Genomic DNA, 23669 nt, shown 5'->3' with positions numbered 1-23669 from the left:
AGTATTTTGACTATTGGGTCATTTTACGGCTCCCCAAATATCGGCATTAGTTATTTGTATTAGCTATAGAGTACTACACTCTCACATAAAACAAACTAAATTGTTATTGAATTTTCTAAAGCATTTCTTCTTCGACGGCAACAGTTATGTTGAGGTTTTTAAGAACGTAACGGCAACCGTGAGGCTCACGTGATGTGCTGTGACTATCACGTGATGTGACTATCACGTGATGTGACTATCACGTGTTGTGACTATCACGTGATGTGCTGTGACTATCACGTGTTGTGACTATCACGTGATGTGCTGTGACTATCACGTGATGTGCTGTGACTATCACGTGTTGTGACTATCACGTGACGTGTTGTGACTATCACGTGATGTGCTGTGACTATCACGTGTTGTGACTATCACGTGATGTGACTATCACGTGATGTGCTGTGACTATCACGTGATGTGCTGTGACTATCACGTGATGTGACTATCATGTGTTGTGACTATCACGTGATGTGCTGTGACTATCACGTGATGTGTTGTGAATATCACGTGTTGTGTTGTGACTATCACGTGTTGTGACTATCACGTGACGTGTTGTGACTATCACGTGATGTGCTGTGACTATCACGTGTTGTGACTATCACGTGACGTGATGTGACTATCACGTGATGTGCTGTTACTATCACGTGTTCTGTCACCTGATGAGGAAAGGCTTGTAATGCTGCTCACTGATCATAGTGTAGATCTCCTCCTGTATCTCGTATATAAACTGCCAGTACCCGCTCTTATGCTCCACGTACGCTTCTGCCATTCGGATCAGATGACGGGAAACCTGCGGATACGAAAGGATAAGTCAAAAAATCAAAACATTTGTGATGTGACAAAATATGAGAGGAATTGGGTGCGAAGATATACTTGATAGATCTTTATCTACTTGCCTGATGAGCCCTCAGAGGGGACGTGACAGTGAGATGGTCCAAATAGCCCTGTTTTATCAGCGGATACAACTCCTCTGGCCGCTTTTCCAGAGTTCTGCACTGTTCTATCAGCAACCAGAGTTTAAGAGGCCCGTATTCCTTCTGCTTTTCTAGGAACTGATAGATATATGATATAAAGCAAAATAGAAATATATTGAAGAACGAGGTTATTGTTTTCAGCAAGATCATGTAAGTGGCTAATATCACGAACAACAAATATGATCTAAATTGTACATGAGTCATTACATTCAAGTTTCAGCAAATAAATCAGATTGTTGCAACTACGACAATATACCATTCTAAACCACACACCAAGTACCTGTACGAAGAAGGGCAGGACGTACGGACTGTACATGATCTCGTCCAGTTCCAATAACTTGGTCTCAGCCTCCCGGAACCTCATATCTGCATAGTGCGGGGTACGCTTCTGTAAGCACGTGATATCGTATATTCGCTTCTCGCACGTTACCTTCGCAACTTTGCACTGCAATAAAAAGATTCATTGGAACACTTTAAACTTTAATAGGTTACAAATTTTACTTCTCAAATGTTTGAGCTAGCGATCGTTTTTTAAATAGCGTGGCGGAATAATATTAGATAAAACAGGTATGTCTTGTATTTTAACCTGGTTGATGTATCTCGCTAGATTTCGGGTGGATAGGCGGTAACTTTTACTATTTATCTGGGATAAAAGTCCATCAAAATCCTGTTCTTGTTTCAAGTTCTCTACCGTCATAGCTTGCATAATCTCTGCTATGACTTTGTATCTGAAGATTTGTTTACCATCAATAAAAAACATTTATGTAATGTATGAAGTGTTTTGAGTTATGTTGCAAGGGTGCAGGCCGGCTTGAGACCTTGCGGTGTGTACAAATCTAACAGTGCGGCGGCGTCCGGCGGCGGCATGCACCCCTAAAATGTTGACCCCTCTAAAATAACCTTAGCTGGCGTAGTTTGCTTAAATCAGCCTCCTTGTTGATCTTCTTGATGAAATCTTCGTATGTTTTTGCTTGTGTGAAAAACTTTCTGTCCTTCATCGGTGAGCCTGAGAAAAATTCGGAATAATGATTGATTGCAGGAAACAACTACTGGCCGTAAACAGACTCAGGGACAAAAGGATTTCGCGGTTATTTTGGCCAAAAATCGCGATACCGCGAATTAAATTTCGCGGTATATTAAACTATACATAAAATTTGTCGCAAATAATGGGAAAAATCGCGATTCCGTACATGCCGCGATTTCCTTTTGTCGGGTAAACAGTCTCTGCTATACCTATCGGCTGACAAGTTTTCAGGGAAATATCTTGATATTATGAACGGATTGGCTTATTTAAAATCCCCTTTAATGCTTTGTGAGGTTATAGGTGATGTTTATTTTCATCACAACTCAAGTTTTAGATGTTTTTAAAGATTAAAAACAGCAATGCTCATCGATGCCCGTTTGACCAAAAATTGAGGAATAAATGGACATGCCTTTATCCGTCGTTATTTATACAAAATAAATACATTGCGTACTGTTGTATAGTTGTATTATACATTTGAAATCGTTTATAAAGCTGTAAGGAAATATCATGAACCACGGTACAGTATAGTAATTTTCATAGTCAGTTGTAAAACCTCATATTTATTTTTGCCCTGTCAATAAAGCTACTTATTTTGCCAGCCATATTTAACCAAATTCAGTTCACTCAGTTTCTCACACACGATCTGCTGAGGTTTACTACTGCTAATTTTAGAAATCTCATCAGAGTTCTCGTATATCATAGATTTCCCGGGAAACGTCATCCACCCATCCTCAAATGTGTTTTCCTTCGCCAGCTTTTTGACCATATCAATATAATGTTTCTCAAACTTGGTATCTAATTCTCTTGCAACAAACATTTCACTTTTGTACCCGAAAAACACGATGGAATCATAACCATGGAAGGCAGGAACCCCTAGACTAGAACGGTGGGTGATGTACAGTCTGTAAATGTCCCTGTGGGGAGCAGCGGACATGGCCTCAGCTACACTGTTAGTCGGACAAGTGGACCTCATGTCACAAGTCATAAGACTCCAAATAGAAACCGGGTCTTGGTTAGGGTACAGGGCTATCACTTCGTCCGTCACATTTGGTTCGTCTGACAAGTTTTTAAACAGCGGGTTCAGTTTTGTCCTCAAATCAGCCTTGGAAGTAAACGGTGGATTGAGCTCCCAATCACTCTGCCAGTTTTCCTCTGCTAAGTTCGAAACTATTATGGGTAACGGAGAGGACGGAGTAAAATCACCTGAGCTCAAGTTCCTAGGAGACACAGTCACCACAACTGGATCGATCACAACCAGTCCTACAACCTCCGCTTTCTCACCAAGCAGTAAGGGGAAAGTAAAGTAACCCAATCCGCTCATAATGTCAAGATATTTCCCTGAAAACTTTTCAGCAGGTAGTTCTAAGAGACACTGTTTACGGTCAGCAGCCGCTTCCTGGGTGCAGTCGAGTTGATCAACTATGGTCCTTTGGTGAACATCTCCATCTACGTGAGTAAATCTCATCTCTGGGGCTGGACTCTGTGAAATGACGGCATGATACTTGTTGTTAGCTAGGGGGGAACAAGTTAGAGCCAGCACAGCTGTAGCACCTCCACTCTCGCCGATCAGGGTTACCGAGCCAGGGTCTCCACCGAACGCTGCTATATTATCTTGTATCCAATCCAGAGCTGCGATCATATCTCTGATACCATTGTTAGCGTAGACACCCTCGTCCTCGTCCCACAACTCCTTCACTGAACTGAAACCAAGGAAACCTAACCTGTAGTTAATGTTAACAGTCACAGCATCAACCTTGTGAGTCACCTCTGAATCAAAACTGTAACCCGGCGATGTTCCGTGACCAAATGAAAGTCCCCCTCCATGTATCCATACTAGAACAGGCTTGGAAGCATTCAAATCTCCAGACCGAACGGTCAAAAACAGACAATCTTCCGCTCCTTCGCCAGACGTTGCCTGGACACATTTAATCTCCGTACTGTCTGTTGCTAGAACCTCATTTTCAGGGTCCTCTTCAAAGTGCCTTACTGGCGGTCTGAACCTCAACATTCCAACAGGAGGATCAGCATAACGGATATTGTGAAACTCTTGTATCTTTGTATCGCCGTCCTTTAGGATGCTTGTACTCCCGAGAATTGTTCCTGCGTTCGGGGTTTTTACTTTTACAACATCCTCCCTGAAGACAACAAGCACTAATACCAGAGCGATAGCTACGGCTACAAGCAGGAGTATAGCAGCTGTGAGGATTCCGAGTACTTTCCTGTTACACTGCATCTTTATACCGTATGGGAGTTTCGTTCCTTGCTATGATTCTGTCAAAATATTTGCCATAAGGGTACATTTCAACAGCATAATGATTTATACAAAAGCTCAAAAAAAAAACAACAACTATAAATAAATTCAAAATATTAAATTCAAGAGGATCTAATTTATAACAGACAGATGGATTATGAAAATATCAAGGGAGTTGGACCGAGGACTCTTAAAAAGTACGTGGTGTTCTCGAAAAAATGTCCAAGAACAAACTAACGACCAGATCACGAGAAATCAAATCTCAGCTAATGACTTCACTTATCATTCATCAACATAATCTCGTCCCTGTTAGTACCTTAACATGGTCCACTCCAGTTCTGATGTTCTGATTCAATCAGTGGGGTGGTTTCATGACGTTAGAAGCCTGAAGTCTCTTCACGTTTCGAATTTTTAGAAAGTAACTTAACAGTTTAGAATTATTTGGGGATTCATTAAGAGATTGGAGTGAGTAAAAAATGGCCCCAGAGATAATCTGGTAATTAAGATTTCTGAGCTATAAAGTTTTAGTTCTTATCAGGTTATTCGCAGATCCAGACACAGAACACAATCAGATTTAGAGTTTACTGTATGATTTATCAGTTATCACAATGATAACGAGGTTGATATTACTGCATTGATATGCTAAGCGGTAATGCATTCCCCACAATAATTCTCTCCCAAAATAATCGACTTAATTTACAAATGATATAATTCAGCTGATAGTTTTAAGAACATTTTAAAAAAATTACAGCCCAAACATAATTCATGTGAGAACTGAGAAATGTTTCGAATAAAGATTGCAACCTGAAAAGTGAAAAAGACTCACGTCATATCATTAGTAATTGTTAATTAACAACCGATATAATCGAACTCAACACTGAAAAATACTACAAATAAAATCTAAAAAAGAAGACTGACCCATGGAGGCGATGTAAGGTAGAATACAGGAATAAAGATAGTAACTATCTGTTACTTTCAGGATAAGTGGGTAGAGCACGTAGTTTGAGAGGACGTCCCCCATCAGCTCTGTTAGAAGTGGAGATAGCCAGATACTCGGGGGAGTGGTAGCCTGGGGGCAGGGGCTATGTTAAATACAGGGTGTTTCAAAAGTATTGCGAGGATTTACTTTTTGAATACTCCCAAATGATGAAGGATATTTTATTTTTATAAAAAGTTTTATGAAATATCTCCGTTTTATTGAATATCTCCGTTACCAGAAAGATAGCAGTATACGAAGCTCAAATTGTATCAATCATCATGTACAATTGCAGTAGTTGGTGTCCTACTGCAAAGTCACTAGAAAAACTAGACATTTGCCATAGAAAACACCTTAGATCATTACTGAACATTTATTGGCCTCATGGAACAATATCCAATGCAAACTTATACCTAAGATGTAACTCAGTAAAGCTATCAGATCGTGTCCCTAAAGCAAGGTGGAAGCTCCTAGGTCATATCTTGCGTAGTGCTGATGACTCCCCCGCTGCATTAGCGTTAAAGTTTGCTGTCACAACAAACTGTAAAGGGCGCGTCGGTGCGCATCGTAAGAATTTGTTCAAGATTATTGTGAATGATTTGACCCGTAGAGGTTTAAAACTTAACTCTTTGAATGATCTTAATAAGCTTAAGATATTAGCCGATGATAGAGTTGCTTGGAGAAACAAATTTTAACTCTAGCTGTCTTGATCTGTACTGATCACCATTTTAGGATGACTTGATTTCTTTTAGGGGTTTTGAATATTTTAATGGTGTAAACAGTTTCTTAATAAATAAAAAGTTTTGGGTAATCGGTCGTCTGTCACTGATTACCCAAAATCGTGTCGTGACAGTGATATATGCGTTTAGATTGGTCAAAAATCACCATATCTATCTTTTGTCACAAATAATTAGTGTCCGTATCAAAACAAAATGTATAGTGTATACAATAAATGTAAATTTTTATATAATTATAGCTAAATTTATTGTTTGAATATGTTATGTTGTTGGGGTTTTATACTTTTATTGCGTTGATCGAGATCAGAAAAAGACGAATTGCAAGTTTCTTAAAACTAAAGATCTCAAAGTTCAAACAATTCACGATGGCTTCAGGATTCAGACTGTGTTAAGTTTTAACAATTGTAACCAAAAGCAGACCAGTGAACAATACACTCATCCTGCTCCATCCTATAAGCTGATGTATATCCAACAGAGTACACATAAAACACTGTTTTGCTAAGATGCCACACAGTGACCGCGGGACACACCACCAGCTGCATTCCTGCAGTAACTGTAGTTACTGTGATAACTGGAGCGGACACGAAATTGCAGTTCTCAATTTCTATCATCATGAACACATATCCTGGGTTTGAACTGGAGTCCATCCATCTGAGGATCCCGCCGCTGTTCCGTCTCCCGATCCCAACACAGGTTAGAGAGCAAGGAGCTGGACCAGTACCACCATCGTGAGTATCCAGTATTTTCAGTTCGGTTTGCAGGGATGGTACTAAAACCACAGCGATCATCAGCAGAGTTATCATGTTGGAAGAGATCTTACAAGGACTTCACTAAACTTCAAAGTACGATCTAACTGATTGGTGAAGTGATGAATCTTAGAGTTTCCAAACTGTTTAACCAGATGGCCAATAGAGAACGAGATCACAAAGAAGCTTTGCAGGTCCCTAAGACACGCCCAAACAGGACCATCATCAGCAATCAGCATTGTGAAGTTACTCTTTTGTTTTTAATTGACAGACTAATTATTCTTACAGCAGCTGCGCAGAACAATCCATCAAAATGCTTATAGATAATAACAAGGTGTTGTTTTTATTTGTACGCGTGCTTCCTCAATTTGACCATCTGTTGATTATTATATGTTCCTCAGTATCACTTAACGACTAATCAAGTTTTCCGAAAGGGACCAAGATGATATTTAAAATGAGTAAAAGAAATATATTTCATGCCAAGATTGTCTCTGTTAGTGTTATACCACCATGGTCTTCAGGAAAGATAAGAAGTGCTAAGTTGCTTAATCTCATTCCTGGAATCTATACTACAGCCTATTATAGCGATGTATTATATAATATATTACAGCGATGTATCATAGCGATGGTAATACGGCGATAACAGACCCCATTGATTGAGCCTTGGTATTTATACCCTTTATTTATCCTATATTAGAACACGCTGAGTTATTGATAAATTGGGTTAAATAATACAAATAGCAATTTGCTGCTAAGTGGAAAAGAGCGCGACATGCAATCATATCACGGTAGTGTAATTAACAAAAACAATATTGTTTACAGTTAGCTGATTAGCGTTTAATTGCTATCTTGAGTACCATTGTTAATTGTTAACAACGTGTTTTCTTATGAGAATAACAGAACTGCTTTCACACTTGATTTCTTTCATTGTTAATAGTTTCAGGCCGTGGTTGGACCCTTTGGAAATTTGGCTGGAGATATTTTCTTAATACTTGCGCCGGATCAAACTTATAATTAAAATTATATTTTTGATGTTCATCTCAATCTATAAAGAATTAAAATTGGGCTTTCTGTCTATAATGTCCCTTTTATAACCTTTACTCAATCATGTTACTAGGTTACATCAAAAAAAGATGGGAGATCATCAGAAAATGGCTGGTGAATGGGAATATGTGAGCCAAACCAACTTTGCGGAGTTGCTACAGAAATTTGAGATAGGTTTCTTGAAGAGAAAAGTTGCCCTTTCAGCACAAATAAAAGTTTGCCAAACGATATCATTTGAAGGCAACAACATGAAGGTGTCTGTTGACAGTCCAGTAAAAAGTACCGAGAAAATAATTCCCTTGGACGGAAGCGAGTTTTCAGAGGAAATGTTCGAGAAGACGGTTGTTGCTTCTGCCACCGCAAATGAGGACGGCTCCATTACAGTCAAAGGCAAGGTTTGTGACCAGGAAATGGTAACAGTTAGGAAAATAGACAAGGCGGGCCAGATGTTGCTCATCACTTCTATTCAGTGGCGTAACGAAAGGCCCTGCTGACCCCGCTGTGCAGGGGGGCGCCGTCTTAGGGGGGCGCCAAATCATCGTTTGAATGTGGGACAATTTCGAAAACTTAACTATAGTACTAACAAAACTGCGCGTTTTGCTCTAGATACACACGTTTTTAGAGATTTTACCGGCGTATTCTTTAAAATCACCTAATTTGTTCAATTTTAGGGAGGGGCACCAAAAGGGGAGGGGGCGCCAACAGGGGGGCGCTTTTTTCGGCAGGGGGGGGGGGGGCGCCAACAGGCAACGTTACGCCACTGCTTCTATTGGAGGGGTGAGGTGTGTTCGTGTCTTTTCCAGGAAATAATTTACTATTGTTAGAGTGATTGTTAATAATGTGTCACGGGACTTTGTGAGGAATCGAAATTCGAAATAAAATATATTCTTACAGTTAGATTTATTAGAGAAATTTTACCTCTGGTAATTTACTGTATTTAATATTTCATCATCGTATAGTATGTTAAAATCTTAGTTTTTTGGTTTAAAGAAAAATCAGGGTTTTACTGTTCCAAACAGCGGCATTAACGTGCATTTGTGCAGCTGATTATAGTTCGATCTAAATTTCCAAGTTTAACTGATGGCAGTATTAGAGATCCTACTATTAACAAAAGATACACTAGCGCGAGCGGCTGGCTAAATGAGCGGCCTAGTAGTCTCATTCTCATCCGTTCGTACTGAGCCTGGTGTAGCTGGCATGTAAGAACTGATAACTTGTATGATAGATCAGTTTCAGGCTGTTTTGGGCGAAATCAGAAATTAAGAAAATGTCTCCATTTTGAGGTATCATTATTGTATGATGGTGAGCTTCGAATAATTATGATACAAGTCACCAAGTCACAAGGGTGAAGTGTCAAGAAATTATCTGATATCGATGGCGCGGCGCGCGCCACTGGACATCCGGAGACGCGCGCAGCACCACAAGAATGTCTTTGCGCGTTCCATACAGTCTACTGTATGTTTTGAGTACAATAGCTTGAGCCCGTGACCAATGTAATCTGCTAACACAATGAGGCCAGAAACCCAAATAGTATCATGTTAATAGACACGTGGGTGATCAGACAAATAGTACACATAGTACATGATTACAGCAACAAAAGTACATTCGCCATAACTGCTGTGAGTAAGTTGTGACCTTTTTGCGCAGGTATAGGGTACATTATAGAGGAAACTAGGATACATCATGGTTATTGAAAGAATGAGCATGTATATCGACTAATTGTTCTGCACATTTACTAGTGTAACCAGTGGACAGAACATCACGTTTATGCCTACTTCAATCTCTAGAAAGTAGAAGTCAAGTAGTGTCGAGTTTCAGGGGTGAGACAGATTATCAAATTGGGTGATGTAGAAAGCACAGTCTCTACCCACACTGTAGGTAGTGATCTTATTACTTAATATATTATTTTTGGTACATTAATCTATTTATTGTGTATTACTTTATACATCAGCTATAATTTATTATTTATTACCACCCAATATAATTCCTGGATTTGACAGTTGACATTACAGCTTGACTTGCATAATCTCTTATCGCTTTGGATATCTATTTGCGACACAGAGCCATTGATTTGGTATATCATGTTCTGAATGTATTAATAGCCGCAAATCAGCCGACGATATGTTAAAATCAAAGAAAAAGCTTATTTGTAATACTTGTAAAAACATTCTCTCCGTCAATGAGATAAGTCATAAGTATCCGCTATGCATGATGAAGCAAGTCGTTTAAACTAATGTGCTGTTAATTAAACTGATATACGGTTAAAGTTCAGCTGTGCTGTTTAATTAAACTGATATACGGTTAAAGTTCAGCTGAGAGATGAGTACACTGAGCTGTGTCTGTGGTTTATATGTACATTTAGGTTTCATTTTTGAAAGGTTTAAGTTGGTCACGAAACACTCAGTCACAAGATTATAAAGTGATAACAAGTCTTCTTTAGTTGCAGTTGCCACATTATCCTGTGTATACTGTATATATACATGATCCGATGTCAGTGACTTCGTCAAAAAGGGGCACTCTTAAATAGTAAGAAATTAAGTGTGACCCATACAAAGTATTATATATTCAATATAAAAGGTAAATCAGAAGTCACATCCAGGATTATGTATGTTCAACGTTTCATGTATAACTTGTCAAAACGGTTCACTCGCAACTATAGGAACAACAACACAAAAACTACCAAAAACAACAACTAACCTGTAAAATAACAACAGCAGCACTCTTCAAGAACTTCTTCTCCTCGTTACCATGACAACAGCTTCCCTCCAAACAGCACGGCTCCACCTCACTCTGATCAATGTACTCCTTAAACTTGAACTGCTGGTCAGAGAGAAGACTACCAGTCTCCCGGATTGTCTTGAAGTGGGAGTTTAGTTTTATCATGACATCTTGGGATAGGAGCGTTGTAAAGTCCACCTGGGAGGAAACAGTTAGTGTGAGAGCTTTTCGTTTAGAAGTGAAACTAATTAGGCAAATACCGTAGAAAGTGTGACTATTTTGTGGAAAAAAGTCACACTTTCTACGGTACCCTGTACCTGGTTATGTACTGACTACTGAGGATGCAAAGAGTTAAAAGTAATTTGATATCATTAAACGTAACGTCTTTACCATTATTATAATGGCCTACATCTAAAATTGTTAGAGATGAGTGATCTGTGATAAGTAGGTAACCAATATATACATATATTGGCGACGAAATAGTTCAGAGTTAAGGATCTGACGCCTGTTTTGGGAAGTAGAGTACTATTTGCTCTGAATGTTCTAGAGCTAGTTATTAAAGTTTGTGATGTTTCCAGGATCATGACAGCTTCCGTGTTCAATTCCACGGAAAAGTTGGACTATTCTCCTCGTGATTTAAAGGGTTTTTATCTTCTTTCTTCTATTTGTAGGGTACTTCAGGTTTGTTTATGGACACGTTCATTGAAGTTTGAGGATATTGGTAAATTTCTAAAATAGCGTTTTTGACGATAGTGGCTTAATTTTAGCATCTATTAATCTAGCGTGTTCATAAGTTCTGAACATTAGCCACGTGACCCATACTCCCATATGCACTGCTCAGAAATACAATGTATTGCTTTTAGGCACTATAATGTAAAAAATGTCACATTTTTGTGACATTGTTTACCATAGCTGCCCAATTATCATTCCTTGGTCTGAAATATAGTAGATTAGGTCAATCTAACAATTATGATACAACATTGGTTAAAGGGCACGGATCGAACGGCTTTAAGGCAATATTTCGTAAACTTTGTCACACTCAGAATACGAAACCTCTTTTCTACTGTGAGGTGTCCTCAAAACCCTTTCAACTCATTATTTGATGGTTCTTCTGCCAATCATAGCCCTAAAATATGTTGTTTTGAAAAGTTAGCTAATACATGCACTTGGTTATTCGGAAATGATGTAAATTCTGTCACATTATATGGAATTTGAAATTCTGGGTGAATTTCCGAAATCATTTATATCTGATTTTGGTTTGGAAGGCGGGAAAACTCTATATAAGGACGATACACGGATACAGTTGATTCAAGTATAGGGCAGTTGATGTAAACATCGTCACAAAATGATACGACATCGTAAATAAGTTAAATTTTGCAGGAAAACTCTATATAAGGACGATACACGGATACAGTTGATTCAAGTATTTAGTATAGGGCAGTTGCTGTAAACATCGTCACAAAATGATAAGACATCATAAATAGGTTAAATTTGGAAACAATGCAATGATTATAGAATGAAATAGTCTGTGATTAACATATTACATACATTATAAAATGTTCTTCCAGAAATTATTGGTTGGTTATTGTTTAGCAAAATAGAACTCAAGTTTAACAATGCTGAGTTTAATTTTACCAAGTTACTGAAATGTGACGAAATTTACTTTTCCTGCCCCAACAGTATAATTTCAATGTGATGAAAAATTGGCATGGGTTTCTATATTTCCTGTATAAATCCATTCTAACTAAAATAAGGACTATTGATATGAAAGAAAATCTATCTAAATTTTAAAATGACGTATGTGACGAAATTTACATTTCTTGCCCCTATTTTGAAGAACCATACCTCGGTTAAAATTCAGTTTTCTTCCAGGAATTATTGGTTGGTTATTGTTCAGCAAATTAGAACTCAAGTTTAACAATGCTGAGTTTAATCTTACTAAGTTACTGAAATGTGACGAAATTCACTTTTCCTGCCCCAACAGTATAGTTTCAATGTGATGAAAAATTGGCATGGGTTTCTACATTTCTTGTATAAATCCATTCCGACTATAATAAGGACTATTGGTAGGAAATAAAATCTATCTAAATTTTAAAATTACGTATATGTGACGAAATTTACATTTCTTGCCCCTATTTTAAAGAACCATACCTCAGTTAAAATTCAATTTTCTTCCAGGAATTATTGGTTGGTTATTTTTCAGCAAATCAGAACCCAAGTTTAACAATGCTGAGTTTGGTATCACTAATTTACCGAAATGTGACGAAATTTACTTTTCCTGCCCCAACAGTATAATTTCAATGTGATGAAAAATGGGCATGGGTTTCTATATTTCCTGTATAAATCCATTCTTGCTATAATAAGGGCAGTTGATATGAAAGAAAATCTATCTAACTAATGCTATGGCTGATGTGACGAAATTTACATTTCTTGCCCCTATTTTGAAGAATCATACCTCAATTAGTATATAATGTTACTTTATCACCATCACTATGTCGATAAATTAGTTATTTTGCCAACACGGAGCAAATAAAGTTATAATATTTTTTTTGTGACGAAATTTACAAATTTTTACCCTGTTCAGGTGTTGAAATTTTGCCAATGTTAACATATCACTGCCATATAATAATTTATATGACCGGCGTATGGTTGAAATATTGTTAATTGATCCATAGTACGTAATATAGGGTGTTTAAGTTGGTATACTAATATTTACTCAATTTCACGCATGTTGAGATATCATACAAATTTATGTGACTAAATTTACCTATTTCTGCCTTCTGTATTTGTATTTGCCTATAACAATGAAATATTTGAACAATTCCAAACACATTCAGCTCACAAAACAATGCTAGACTATTCAGCATTTCTTGTCCGGATGTCATAAACATCCCTCATATAAATTTCTTGAATGTGTGACGGAGTTTACATGGTGCTACCATTTAACGAAAAAAGTCGCTAAATATGTAGATAATAGTCATATGCAACTATCCTATAAATTTGAAATTCGAAAATTTGGTCAAACACGGCAACAAGGGGTCCATATAAACTCTGTCACATTTTTATAGTGTGACAAAGTTTACAACTCACTGCCGGCCGCATTTAAGCGATATCTTATCGTCTGATAAAGATATCGTTATGCGACAAAGTTTATCTAGAGGATGAAACGATTATCCTAACCATTGAGGGTTTATATAGTTTTATAGTGTGACATATTTTACATCATCGTGCCATTTAGTAGGGTCACTAATATTTACCAATATCCTCAAACTTCAATGAACGTGTCCTTATATAATCTATCTTCATTTCAGAGAGAGATATCGTGTAGTGCATAACCGTACCGGATGTAGAATGTAAAATACAAAATAATATGGTTACCATGTAGTTGTGGTAACATACATAGCTCGCAAATCCATGCCTTAGATACCGGCCACATTTTATGGATGGTAACAGATTTTTCGGTGAAACCAGATTATACTAGTGTTCATCTTATAAAGATCGGATAATGCTATTTGTTGATGAATCTATTCCTCGTTGTAAATTTCAGGGGTTCATTCGAAGCATGCCAAGATAATTCTAGGTTCTGAGGTTTGAACCTGCAATTATTAATTAGAATCTTAGCATTAAGTTATTGTAACAGTGATGTTATTGTAAATAAATTGACTTTATTATGGCAAAGAGAAATCTTGATAAAATAAGACTGCGAGTAAAAACTGTATTGTCTCAATAATAAAGTAATGCCCAACAAACTATCCAAATAAATCACATGTTGAACAGTAAATTCCATACTTCACGGAGCATAGAGTTAATCACCATATAAGGCTGGAATTTATCAAATATTAGTACCCAAAAGCGAAAGTGCAATAGCAATGTGTCAACGCTTCGTACTTTAACTCCTTGAACAGGAATCTTTAAAGCCTTCGGAAAATTGAACATGACAGAAACAAATGGCATTCTGAGGGTTTAAATTTATGTTCCTAGTAACTGACCAAAAAACAGCCAAATAACTGGTCACGATGGAATCGTGGTCATCACAAGAAGTCTTACGTTAACATGTTTACAAACCCATACCAATGAGTTTAGGTTGTCACAACATTTCTTGCCCTACATTCCTACCCTGGCCCTACCTAGGTTGAGCGTTATAAAGTGTGCACTTTGCAACCTTTTCATTATTCTTCGCGACGTTATTTCTCTAAATTTTACTTGAGCTAATAACACCAATTACTTTATTTAGTATTTTCAGAATTATTTTTTTAGTTCCATCACTGAGAGATTCTGAAATTTTATGATTTTTTTTATAAAAGTCCCATTTTAATATAATATAATATCTGTTGCCATTTTACTGACACCACCATCTCGACTTTGTTTTCCAATAGAGCCAAACAATATTTTTTTAGTACCAAATTTATGATATTTGAAGAAACAATTTTTTTTAAATGTGTTCAATTTAATTTTTTTCTTCAGTTCTCATAAATTTGGTACTAAATGTTTTGTCCCATCAAGCTGATCACGATCATGCAGGAGGGCGCCATCTTAGGGGGGCGCCAAATCGACATTTGAATGTGGGATGATTTTGAAAAACTTAACTAAAGTACTAGCAAAACTCCAAGTCCAACTTTTTTGGTGTATGTCCCCCATTCCTATAGTACATCAATGATTTTATCTTTGTCAAGATTATTTTACTCTACATTTTATAAGCAAATTTTTATATTCATTACGAATATTCAATTTTCTAGATTTATTGACAAAATTTAAATATCTTTATCGAGAATATTCTTCGTTTTATCTGACAAATTCTATTTTCGTCAAAAATATTCTATATTATTCTTCATTTTATCTGCAACAAGTAATATCAACCGTCGTCGCCTCTAAAATTACACCTTAACTTTTTGAAATTCCTCACAACATGAACAGTTGAAACTACTAGTAACTTATTATGATATTTAAGTACTCGATATTAAGGTATCTCACCACTAACCATTTTACCATATTATCACTGTTAGCTGAGACTAGTCTAAAGATGAAGCCGGTTCTCCTTGGAATACTATCCCTACTCCAGTTTGTCTCTACTAGTGGGGACTCAACCGCCGACCAACGCCGATTTAACGCCCTGAAGTTTGGTAACAGTGTTCCGGACTATATCATCTACAAGCCGAGCATGGGACCTCTGCAGAATGCTTTCTCAGTTTGCTCGTGGGTTAGAGGTATTAGATCTAGTAGTAATCCGAGTTGGCTATCCTACGCAGTGAACAGTGGCAGTTCCGATGAGATCCTGATATCAAGTAATGGGAATTATAACATTATATTCGACAGCGGTTGGAGTTTGAAAAGAGAGATTAGCTCAGTCCCATTAGGGACTTGGTACCATTACTGTGGAACCTGGAGCATATCATCCCGAACACATAGAGTGTACCTCAATGGACAGCTTATTGGAAGCAGATCAACACCCTCAGGACGTAAACTCGGTACTAACGGTTATCTTGTAATCGGAAACGATCAGGACAGTTATGGTGGAACGTTGACCCAGGACGCAATATTTGGAGGGGAGCTTTATAAGCTCAACTTGTTCTCCAAGGAACTGAGTAGCGCTGAAGTTCAGGAGATGGCAAAAGACAAGTGCACTGAAATAGAGGAGACGTATGGGGTGGTTAGGAGCATAAAGTGGGAACAAATACTGCTGAAGACTAGGAACGGCGAGGTTACTGAGATCGAAAGTGGGTGTGTAGAATCAATCCGAGCCAAAGAGGAAAAAGAAGCATGTAAATCTCACCTGGAGGATACGGAACGGCAGATGAACGCAACCTTAGCAGTGCTTGAGAATAAAGAACAGCAGATGAACGCAACCCTAGCAGAGCTTGAGGAGACTAAATCTGATCTGGAGGACAAAGAACGGCAGATGAACGCAACCCTAGCAGAGCTTGAGGAGACTAAATCTGATCTGGAGGACAAAGAACAGCAGATGAACGCAACCCTAGCAGAGCTTGAGGAAACTAAATCTGATCTGGAGGACAAAGAACAGCAGATGAACGCAACCCTAGCAGAGCTTGAGGAAACTAAATCCGATCTGAAGAGTAAAGAACAGCAGCTAAACAGGACGGAGGCACAAAAACAGACAACCCTACAAGAACTAGACACCACAACCCAGGATCTGAACAGTACCTCTGCAGCTCTTAACCAAACTCTGACAGAACTTCAACAAGTTAAAGAGTTACTGGAAAACACCACCTGCCATGCTAACACGACTGTGACCAGTCATTGGGATCTGCTCTATTCCGAGGAGTACTTCGGAGGGATCTTTACTGCAGAGAAACTTGAAATTCTTCGCAAAAGTGTGGCAAAGCTAGGTAATTTTGTTGTGTGTTTTTGTTACGTTCATTGTATATTTAACGTATATTTATTGGTCTATGAATTGAAGTTAATAAGATTACAAACTAGTTGTACTCATCAAGTTGTTTGTGTTAAATGTGTTGAATTAAATATAAATATCTCCGGGATTTCGACGCGGGATCATATTATCACTCAGCCCGGCCCGCTGTTAGATAAACATCTCAAGGTGATATCATCCCGCCCCGGAAATTTGTATAAACCCGGCCCGCTTTTTAGTCGTAACTGATGTTTATCATTCAATTCTCCGACTTACAATAATCAATGATACTGCTGATTAGAACTCGATAATAGTAGAACAGTTAGACGCGCGATCACGTGGGCGCGTCACGTGCGTACCACGTGCCACCAATAGCATACGCCGAGTCTATACCACGTGACACGAAAGCGCACCACGTGATATGAAACATCGCGTCGTAACCGTCCACTTCTTTTACACGCAAATTCCTGGGAACGTTGCCAAAGCAGCTAATTCTTGGAATTTCTCCAACGCGTGGCGTGAGAAGTTGGCGACTAGCCAGCTACCCTTGTCCGTGCCCTAAAAATAGTATTGTTTTGCTTGATTGATTGATTGAGGAGCACTACCCGAAGGCATTACTCGGCACTAACGCCTTAAAATCTTTAATTACAATCAATTATAAATATATGCACACAATGTATAAAGTATTAATAATGTATAAAATATGATTATGCTATTAGCAAATTTAAATAGTACTATTAAGAATTTTAAATAACTCTTATCTCTTGACATAAATTTAGAACAGCGACACAGGGTCTGAAGAATGCGCGGTGATATTTTTATCTTTTAAAAGTTGTAAATGACAGTGAAATTGCGCGGTGTCGATAGCATTGTAAAAAATGCTCGAAGATAGTCATATTTTGTTATGAGGTTTGTTGCTCGTTATTATGATCAACGTATGTTGTACCAAATTATTTAAATTTCTAAAAGTACGAAATTTGAGTTGTCCCAGTCCTTGTCATCCGGTTTATGTGCTTGTGCAGTAAGCACATGCTTGTTGACTGTAGACTTGAATGAATTTAGGAATTTGTCTTGTAGGCAAGTGGTGACATATTTTATGTCCTTGTTAATAATGTTGACTGTTTGGTTATATAACTTAGGCCCAATGTAAGAAATGCTCTTGTCTGAATTACATAAACGGTTAAATGGTACTGCAAAGAACTCAGGTTCTCTTCTAGGTGCGTTTAAGTTTGAAACAGTGAACATTCTTATAATATTTGGTGGTGCAGTGTTAGAATAAACTTTGTGCATTAAGCATAATATACATTTAGCTATCACGTTCGGTAAAGCTAATACTTCTAGTTTATTGAAAATTTCCTTTGTGTGTGAAGGTGTGCTATTCAGATCTTTGTCATAAAAATAGCGGTGGTATTGGTTATCTGCAGCGCGAATGCCCTTTTTCTGGGCCGAGAAGACTCTTTTAACGGAGTTTAGCGATCTTGTTCCCCAAACTGTGCAGCAGTAGTACAAGTGAGACTGAACAAAGCTGTTGTATATCAACTTAAGTGCTTTGTTAGGTACTGAGCCTTTGAGTTTGTAGAGAATACCCGCATTTCTAGATACTTTAGTGGCTAAATGTCTAATGTGGTGGGCCCAATTTAGCTTAGTATCAATGATCACGCCAAGAAACTTTTCGTGATAACTTTGCTTTAGTCGCTCACCTCCCATGTAGATTTCTATATCCTTAGTTTTCTTATTTGTAAAGATCATATATTTAGTTTTGCTAGCATTTAATTTAAGCCCGTTATTAGTAGCCCAATCAATTATCAAAGTCAGAATCTCATTCACCAATGCATTAAGTTGTTCAAATGTATCTGTACTTATTATTAGGTTTGCGTCGTCAGCGAAATAAATATGTTTAGCTAAATTACTAATCTGAGGAAGGTCGTTGATGTAGATTATGAACAGAATTGGTCCGAGAATGGAGCCCTGTGGTACTCCGTAGTTAAGTTTGAGGTGAGAGGACTTGCAGTTGTTGACGCTCACGTATTGCTCTCTATCGGTTAGATATGAGTGAAACCAAGATAAAGCCAACCCCCGAACTCCATAGTGCTCAAGTTTTCTCAGAAGAATACTGCTGCCAACCATGTCAAAGGCCTTGCTGTAGTCCAATAGAAGCAGTGCTGTGACCTGCTTTTTTTCTAGTGCCCTGTGAATATGGTTTTGGGCTTCTAGTAAAGCATGTTCGCAGCTGTGCCCCGCCCGAAATCCGTATTGAGAGTCAAATAGGATTTTCTCTGTCTTTAAGTGATCTAATAGTCGCGCTTGCATAATTTTTTCAAAGATTTTTGAGAAACATGAGAGTAGTGAGATAGGTCGATAGCTGCTTGCTCTCCTTCCAGCTCTTGTTCCTGCTAACGTTCAAGCTATTGCTCCACTATGACAGATCGGTTTGACATTCAGATTGATGAACTGCTTTCCCAGCTTCTAAAGTATAAATCCCTTGTCGAAATCGCCGGAGATAATTATAATCCATAAACACTTCACGCTCAGGGCTAAATAAATGTAATCCCTCAGCTGGCGCTTCGGGATTACATATTAACACAAAACTCGTGCGCTGCGCGCACTCGTATGTGTTTATCAGATCATCCCGCTAGCGCGGGATGATCTGTTATATAAACCCTTTGCGTGGCGGGTTTATGTTATTGTAAATGTGCGAATTTTGCGGCGTAATATACAACTGCATTTTATCGAATTTGCCATCGGGATTCACATATATCAACAAAACCATTTACAATTTCAGAGTACTTTCAGGGCATCAGAATAACAGACGGGCTCATCAAGTTTTTCAAGATGTTCCATGACGGTGAAGAAGATCAGTGCTCGGATAAATAACTATAAACAGGTGTGTAATATGAATAGTTTACTAAAGTATTGATGCTCTGATGATTTATGAATATTTGAATTTTAACGTGACGTATCGAAAACAATATTAATTTTTAGTTAAGAAGGTATCCCACCAAATATTGTCCTTACTAAACTACAAACGTGTACTTCTAGTTAATAATGTATCCAAAGTAAAGATCAAACCATCATCCTTCAGACCAAAAGACAGAAGAGTGGAGGATTAGATAAACTGGAGGTGCTCAAACTTATTGGAAATTGAAGTAGCCTGTAGCTGGCTGCTGGACATATAATAATGGACATATAATAGTATGTATATTCTATTGTATTGTTATATTGTTTTAAAAGATAAGACATTTGTGGTTATAACTTACAACACTGAATTTTGGTCCAAAAACTGATTCCTTTTTTAATAACTTATTTTTGCGAAGCTGTGTTTTTAAATGATAGATAATCAATTACAATTCAGCCATTTCGGTTGTAATATGTCTCAATCTTTAACAATCATCACCTTTGATTTTACAAACAGCTTCCTGGTTTGTAAATTTGCTTTATGGTTATTAAATCAGTTAATTTACGGTTACTGTTAGTTGTGTACAAGTTTAACAATGGTGCAAAAGAGATAGATTCGATTTTACTGTCCAACATAATGTGTATTAATTGTTAAAGCTGGCGTTATGATGTACCAAATTGTGTTTAAAAGCATTAACATTGCAATTAACGCTTAATTAAACTGGATATGTCACATATCACGATAAGTTGAAACTGTACTGTGCCCCCCCCCCCCCCTCCTTCCCCCTCCCCCTTCTCACCAATATGAACTTTGAACAAATATGCAAGTCAATATTTGTAAGGTTTCATATTAAAATATTCAAATATCGCAGATATGATATGTTTGCACCTGCCAAAAAACCTCTCTAGTCACTTTTTAAAAGCTACTTTTATAAAATGTATCAGTAGCCCCCCACTGTTTGCGAGACAAACCTTGTATTGGAGGACACAATGCCCCCAATCATCTTCCCAAAACCACTGTATCCCTGTATGTAAGAACAAATTCATTTTAACTCTTATATACCATATTGGAGACCTCGCACATTGTGAAATTTTGCAACCTTTTCCCACTTTTGGTCCATGCTTAGTGTACAGTTTGAAAAAGTGATTCTTTATTTTAAGTGGATGAGAAAATGTTTCTACCGAACTAGCAACCATAGTAACCATAGTAACCATAGTAACCATAGTAACCATAGTAACCATAGTAACCATAGTAACCAGACAAATGGTAAACTCACCTCGTTGAGTTTGCGTTGAGTAAGATAGACGATTTGCCAGGAGAGACTGGTAGCTATGTCACTTACTTTCTGGGTCTTGGTAACCATCGGAGGGGAGAACCATGAGAACACAAAGTCTCGCAGGGATAATGATATTACCTGATGGAAACTTTGAATAAATGAGCCTGTTTGTATCCCTCCCATATCGACAATAGATATTGAGAAGTTTCTGATGTCCAAGCGGATCTTTAAACTGAGGCAATAATATTTAAAATTATTCATGTTCAAAATAAGCTACTTTGTACATAATCATAAACTTTTAAAACTATCGTACATCCAGCTCATCAATAATATTCGGTATTCCTGACTATAACTTAACATTCAAATTTAACTAATCTCACAAATTACACATCTCAGAATCGCTGGAAAAACTAAAAACTCTACCGTACCTCAGTGATAAGGGAGTCTACTTTCTGCGTGGTGACAGGGGAGTTAGTGGCAGGGAGGTTTGTGGGAGGGTATTTTCCTGATAACAAACACTTCCGGGCTGAAAAATAATAGTTTTAATGTGGGAGAATATTATACTTGGATGGGATTACCAAAATTCTACGTAAAGAGGTTTCAATAAGCTTTAAATGGCAGGGGGAGGAAACATTTGTTAATGTTACAAATGTCAATGTCCATTGTTCACGCTTCACCTCAACTCACATCGTCACTGATTGATGTAACTTAATCAAGACACAGAAAGAAACATGCCAGGTCCGAAGGACCCGGCGTGTTTCCCCTAAAACAAGGCTCTGGTTGCAATGATAAAATTTCCAATTTTGATAGCAGTTAGATTCTTCTGGAACTCGATATATATATTTTAGGACACAGCATAATGATAAGATGATGTACTCTACTGTTTCTACACGAATTTAATTAACAGTGTTAGAATTATCAACTGATAGACAATGAAACAGTGCCATTATGCCATATATAACTATATAATTCTATATGCTGACATGGCGTCAAGTCTGTAATTTCATCAAAACCAGAAAAAGTAAAGTACTTGAAAATTTCTAAGATATCAACCTGGTATTGCATGCTTCTTGTTCCGTACAAGAACCAGTCTCACATAGAACACAGATATCACTAGGATCACCAGTGAGAAAGTTCTGGCAAACAGCTGAGGAGTTTGGACACAAGATGCTACAAAGCAGGCTACCCCGCTGCTAAGCAGTAGGTCGATGTCCATGAGGAGTTTAGTTCAGGCAAGGGATTCTAAAACATTTAATATCCTGAGAGTCATGTTCCATCCGGACATCCGAAAGAGAAGTCTTCGACATAGTGTGTCAGGTCATGCTAAGAAAGAAAATCTATGGATTCTTCATGCGGATCAAAAACATACGAAGGGTTAACTTTTCTTAACATCTTAATTTTAACTTTATAACCGTTTTAAGAGTGTTCAGATTTTTAAAGGAATTTTGGGTTTTACTAACTTTTTACAATTTCTAGGGCTTATGTCACTGAAGATGACGCCTTGCAACATGTTTGACGATAGCCTGTAGATTGATAGTTTGATCTCAGTATTTACAACAATTCATCTAGTTTGATTGATTCAAAGGGAAACAAATTCCTCTGTAACTTTTCTGAAAGTCCTATCTCTGGAACATTCTGTGTCCCTTAATATTATCACTTCCTACCATTACTTTGCGGCGTTGCAAACTATACACACATCTTTTCCCGATAGTTGCCACCATGTCCTACACAAAGTACAAAGGAAACTTATACTTAGAAAACCCAAACCTTTCAAATTGAAGGCTCCAAACATGAAACAGTAGCCGATCGATGCCTGTTCGACTGAATGGATCTAAATTATTATCATCAACTAAACTTTTGGAACAACGAGTAACTGATATCAAACCTACGTACCACCTGCTCGAGCGATAGGCGCTTGATTCTTAAACTGTTTTGATAAAATAAATTCAATAAATGCGCGCGCGGCACACATTAGTCAAATGCGGATTCTGGATTCCCTTCAAATTTATTCAATAATACCTAATTCAATAAATTTTTTAAAATCATATTATACATGACCTGAAAAACCAGGCTTAATGTTCATAAATGATTAAAGAATCAAAGATATGGTGCAAAATGACAAGCTGGGCACCGCTTAATAAATTTTACAATATACATAAATATCACATTATCACATATGAACAAATATTTCAAATATAATTGTCATTGAATTGACACTTTGCTTTTGTACTATACTCAATACTTCGATTTTCCTGATTCAGTGTCCCTGTGTAGTTATTTTTGTTTTCATGGGGCAAGACCACAGCTTAACTTTTTTAACTATTTAATTCTAAGCTCCAGGGTCTAACTTAACGGGTGATACTCGTAAAAATAAAATATGTGTTCCATATTAACAAGTGAAAGGCTTAATATAACTGAGGTCCACAAACTTTAGATTGTGCATTGGCGACTTATACAAGTATTACTGGCCAAACTATCATCTTTCCCTCACTTTTCTCCTCAAATTATTTGTTATATAGTAGTGTTGAAAGTATCCGTCGACGAGTCCAACTCGGCGCGCGTCCTGGTAGGTTGTAAACCTACAAGGTCTAACAAAAGTTTTTCATCGAAGCTTATAAGTTTATTAT

The 23669-nt window shown here is 37.6% G+C and overlaps 4 protein-coding genes across 6 annotated transcripts in view; 1 reads left to right on the top strand and 3 right to left on the bottom strand.

Moving 5' to 3' along the window:
* Positions 1 to 22367, bottom strand: part of LOC134817270 (sorting nexin-25-like) — a 74208-nt gene extending 51841 nt beyond the window's left edge. Inside the window, exons 1-10 of the mRNA XM_063826407.1 lie at positions 22096 to 22367; positions 21471 to 21568; positions 21043 to 21180; positions 10486 to 10704; positions 5204 to 5354; positions 1911 to 2016; positions 1597 to 1738; positions 1291 to 1455; positions 933 to 1088; positions 693 to 826 (exon numbers count right to left, since the gene is read on the bottom strand). Of these exons, the coding sequence (XP_063682477.1) occupies positions 693 to 826; positions 933 to 1088; positions 1291 to 1455; positions 1597 to 1738; positions 1911 to 2016; positions 5204 to 5354; positions 10486 to 10704; positions 21043 to 21180; positions 21471 to 21568; positions 22096 to 22258 (1472 nt within the window). The 5' untranslated portion in view covers positions 22259 to 22367. The remainder of the gene's footprint in view (positions 1 to 692; positions 827 to 932; positions 1089 to 1290; positions 1456 to 1596; positions 1739 to 1910; positions 2017 to 5203; positions 5355 to 10485; positions 10705 to 21042; positions 21181 to 21470; positions 21569 to 22095) is intronic.
* LOC134817271 (zinc finger CCCH domain-containing protein 14-like) overlaps positions 1 to 23564 on the bottom strand; it is an 86895-nt gene extending 63331 nt beyond the window's left edge. Inside the window, exon 1 of the mRNA XM_063826408.1 lies at positions 23543 to 23564. The gene's annotated coding sequence lies outside the window, so the exon portion shown is untranslated. The remainder of the gene's footprint in view (positions 1 to 23542) is intronic.
* LOC134816808 (carboxylesterase 1D-like) lies at positions 2618 to 4267 on the bottom strand. Its single transcript, XM_063825802.1, has one exon. It carries the CDS (start codon positions 4265 to 4267, stop codon positions 2618 to 2620), a length of 1650 nt encoding a protein of 549 aa, XP_063681872.1.
* On the top strand, positions 15514 to 20362 carry LOC134817051 (ELKS/Rab6-interacting/CAST family member 1-like). Of its 3 annotated transcripts, XM_063826134.1 has the most exons (4): positions 15514 to 16308; positions 16351 to 16850; positions 19653 to 19754; positions 19953 to 20362. In XM_063826134.1, the coding sequence occupies exons 1-3, from the start codon at positions 15527 to 15529 to the stop codon at positions 19742 to 19744; spliced, it is 1374 nt and encodes a 457-aa protein (XP_063682204.1). In that variant the 5' UTR covers positions 15514 to 15526; the 3' UTR covers positions 19745 to 19754; positions 19953 to 20362. The 3 variants fall into 3 exon arrangements, with proteins under 3 accessions (XP_063682204.1, XP_063682203.1, XP_063682202.1); XM_063826133.1 differs by having other exon boundaries at positions 15514 to 16850; positions 19664 to 19754; XM_063826132.1 differs by having other exon boundaries at positions 15514 to 16850.
* Positions 23565 to 23669: the final 105 nt, after the last annotated feature.

This window comes from Bolinopsis microptera, chromosome 6 (assembly GCF_026151205.1).
Source record: "Bolinopsis microptera isolate Bmic1 chromosome 6, MBARI_Bmic_1.0, whole genome shotgun sequence".
Lineage (NCBI taxonomy): Eukaryota > Metazoa > Ctenophora > Tentaculata > Lobata > Bolinopsidae > Bolinopsis > Bolinopsis microptera.
The sequence above is the reverse complement of the archived record's forward strand: the minus strand, read 5'-3'. Positions and strand labels throughout refer to the sequence as shown.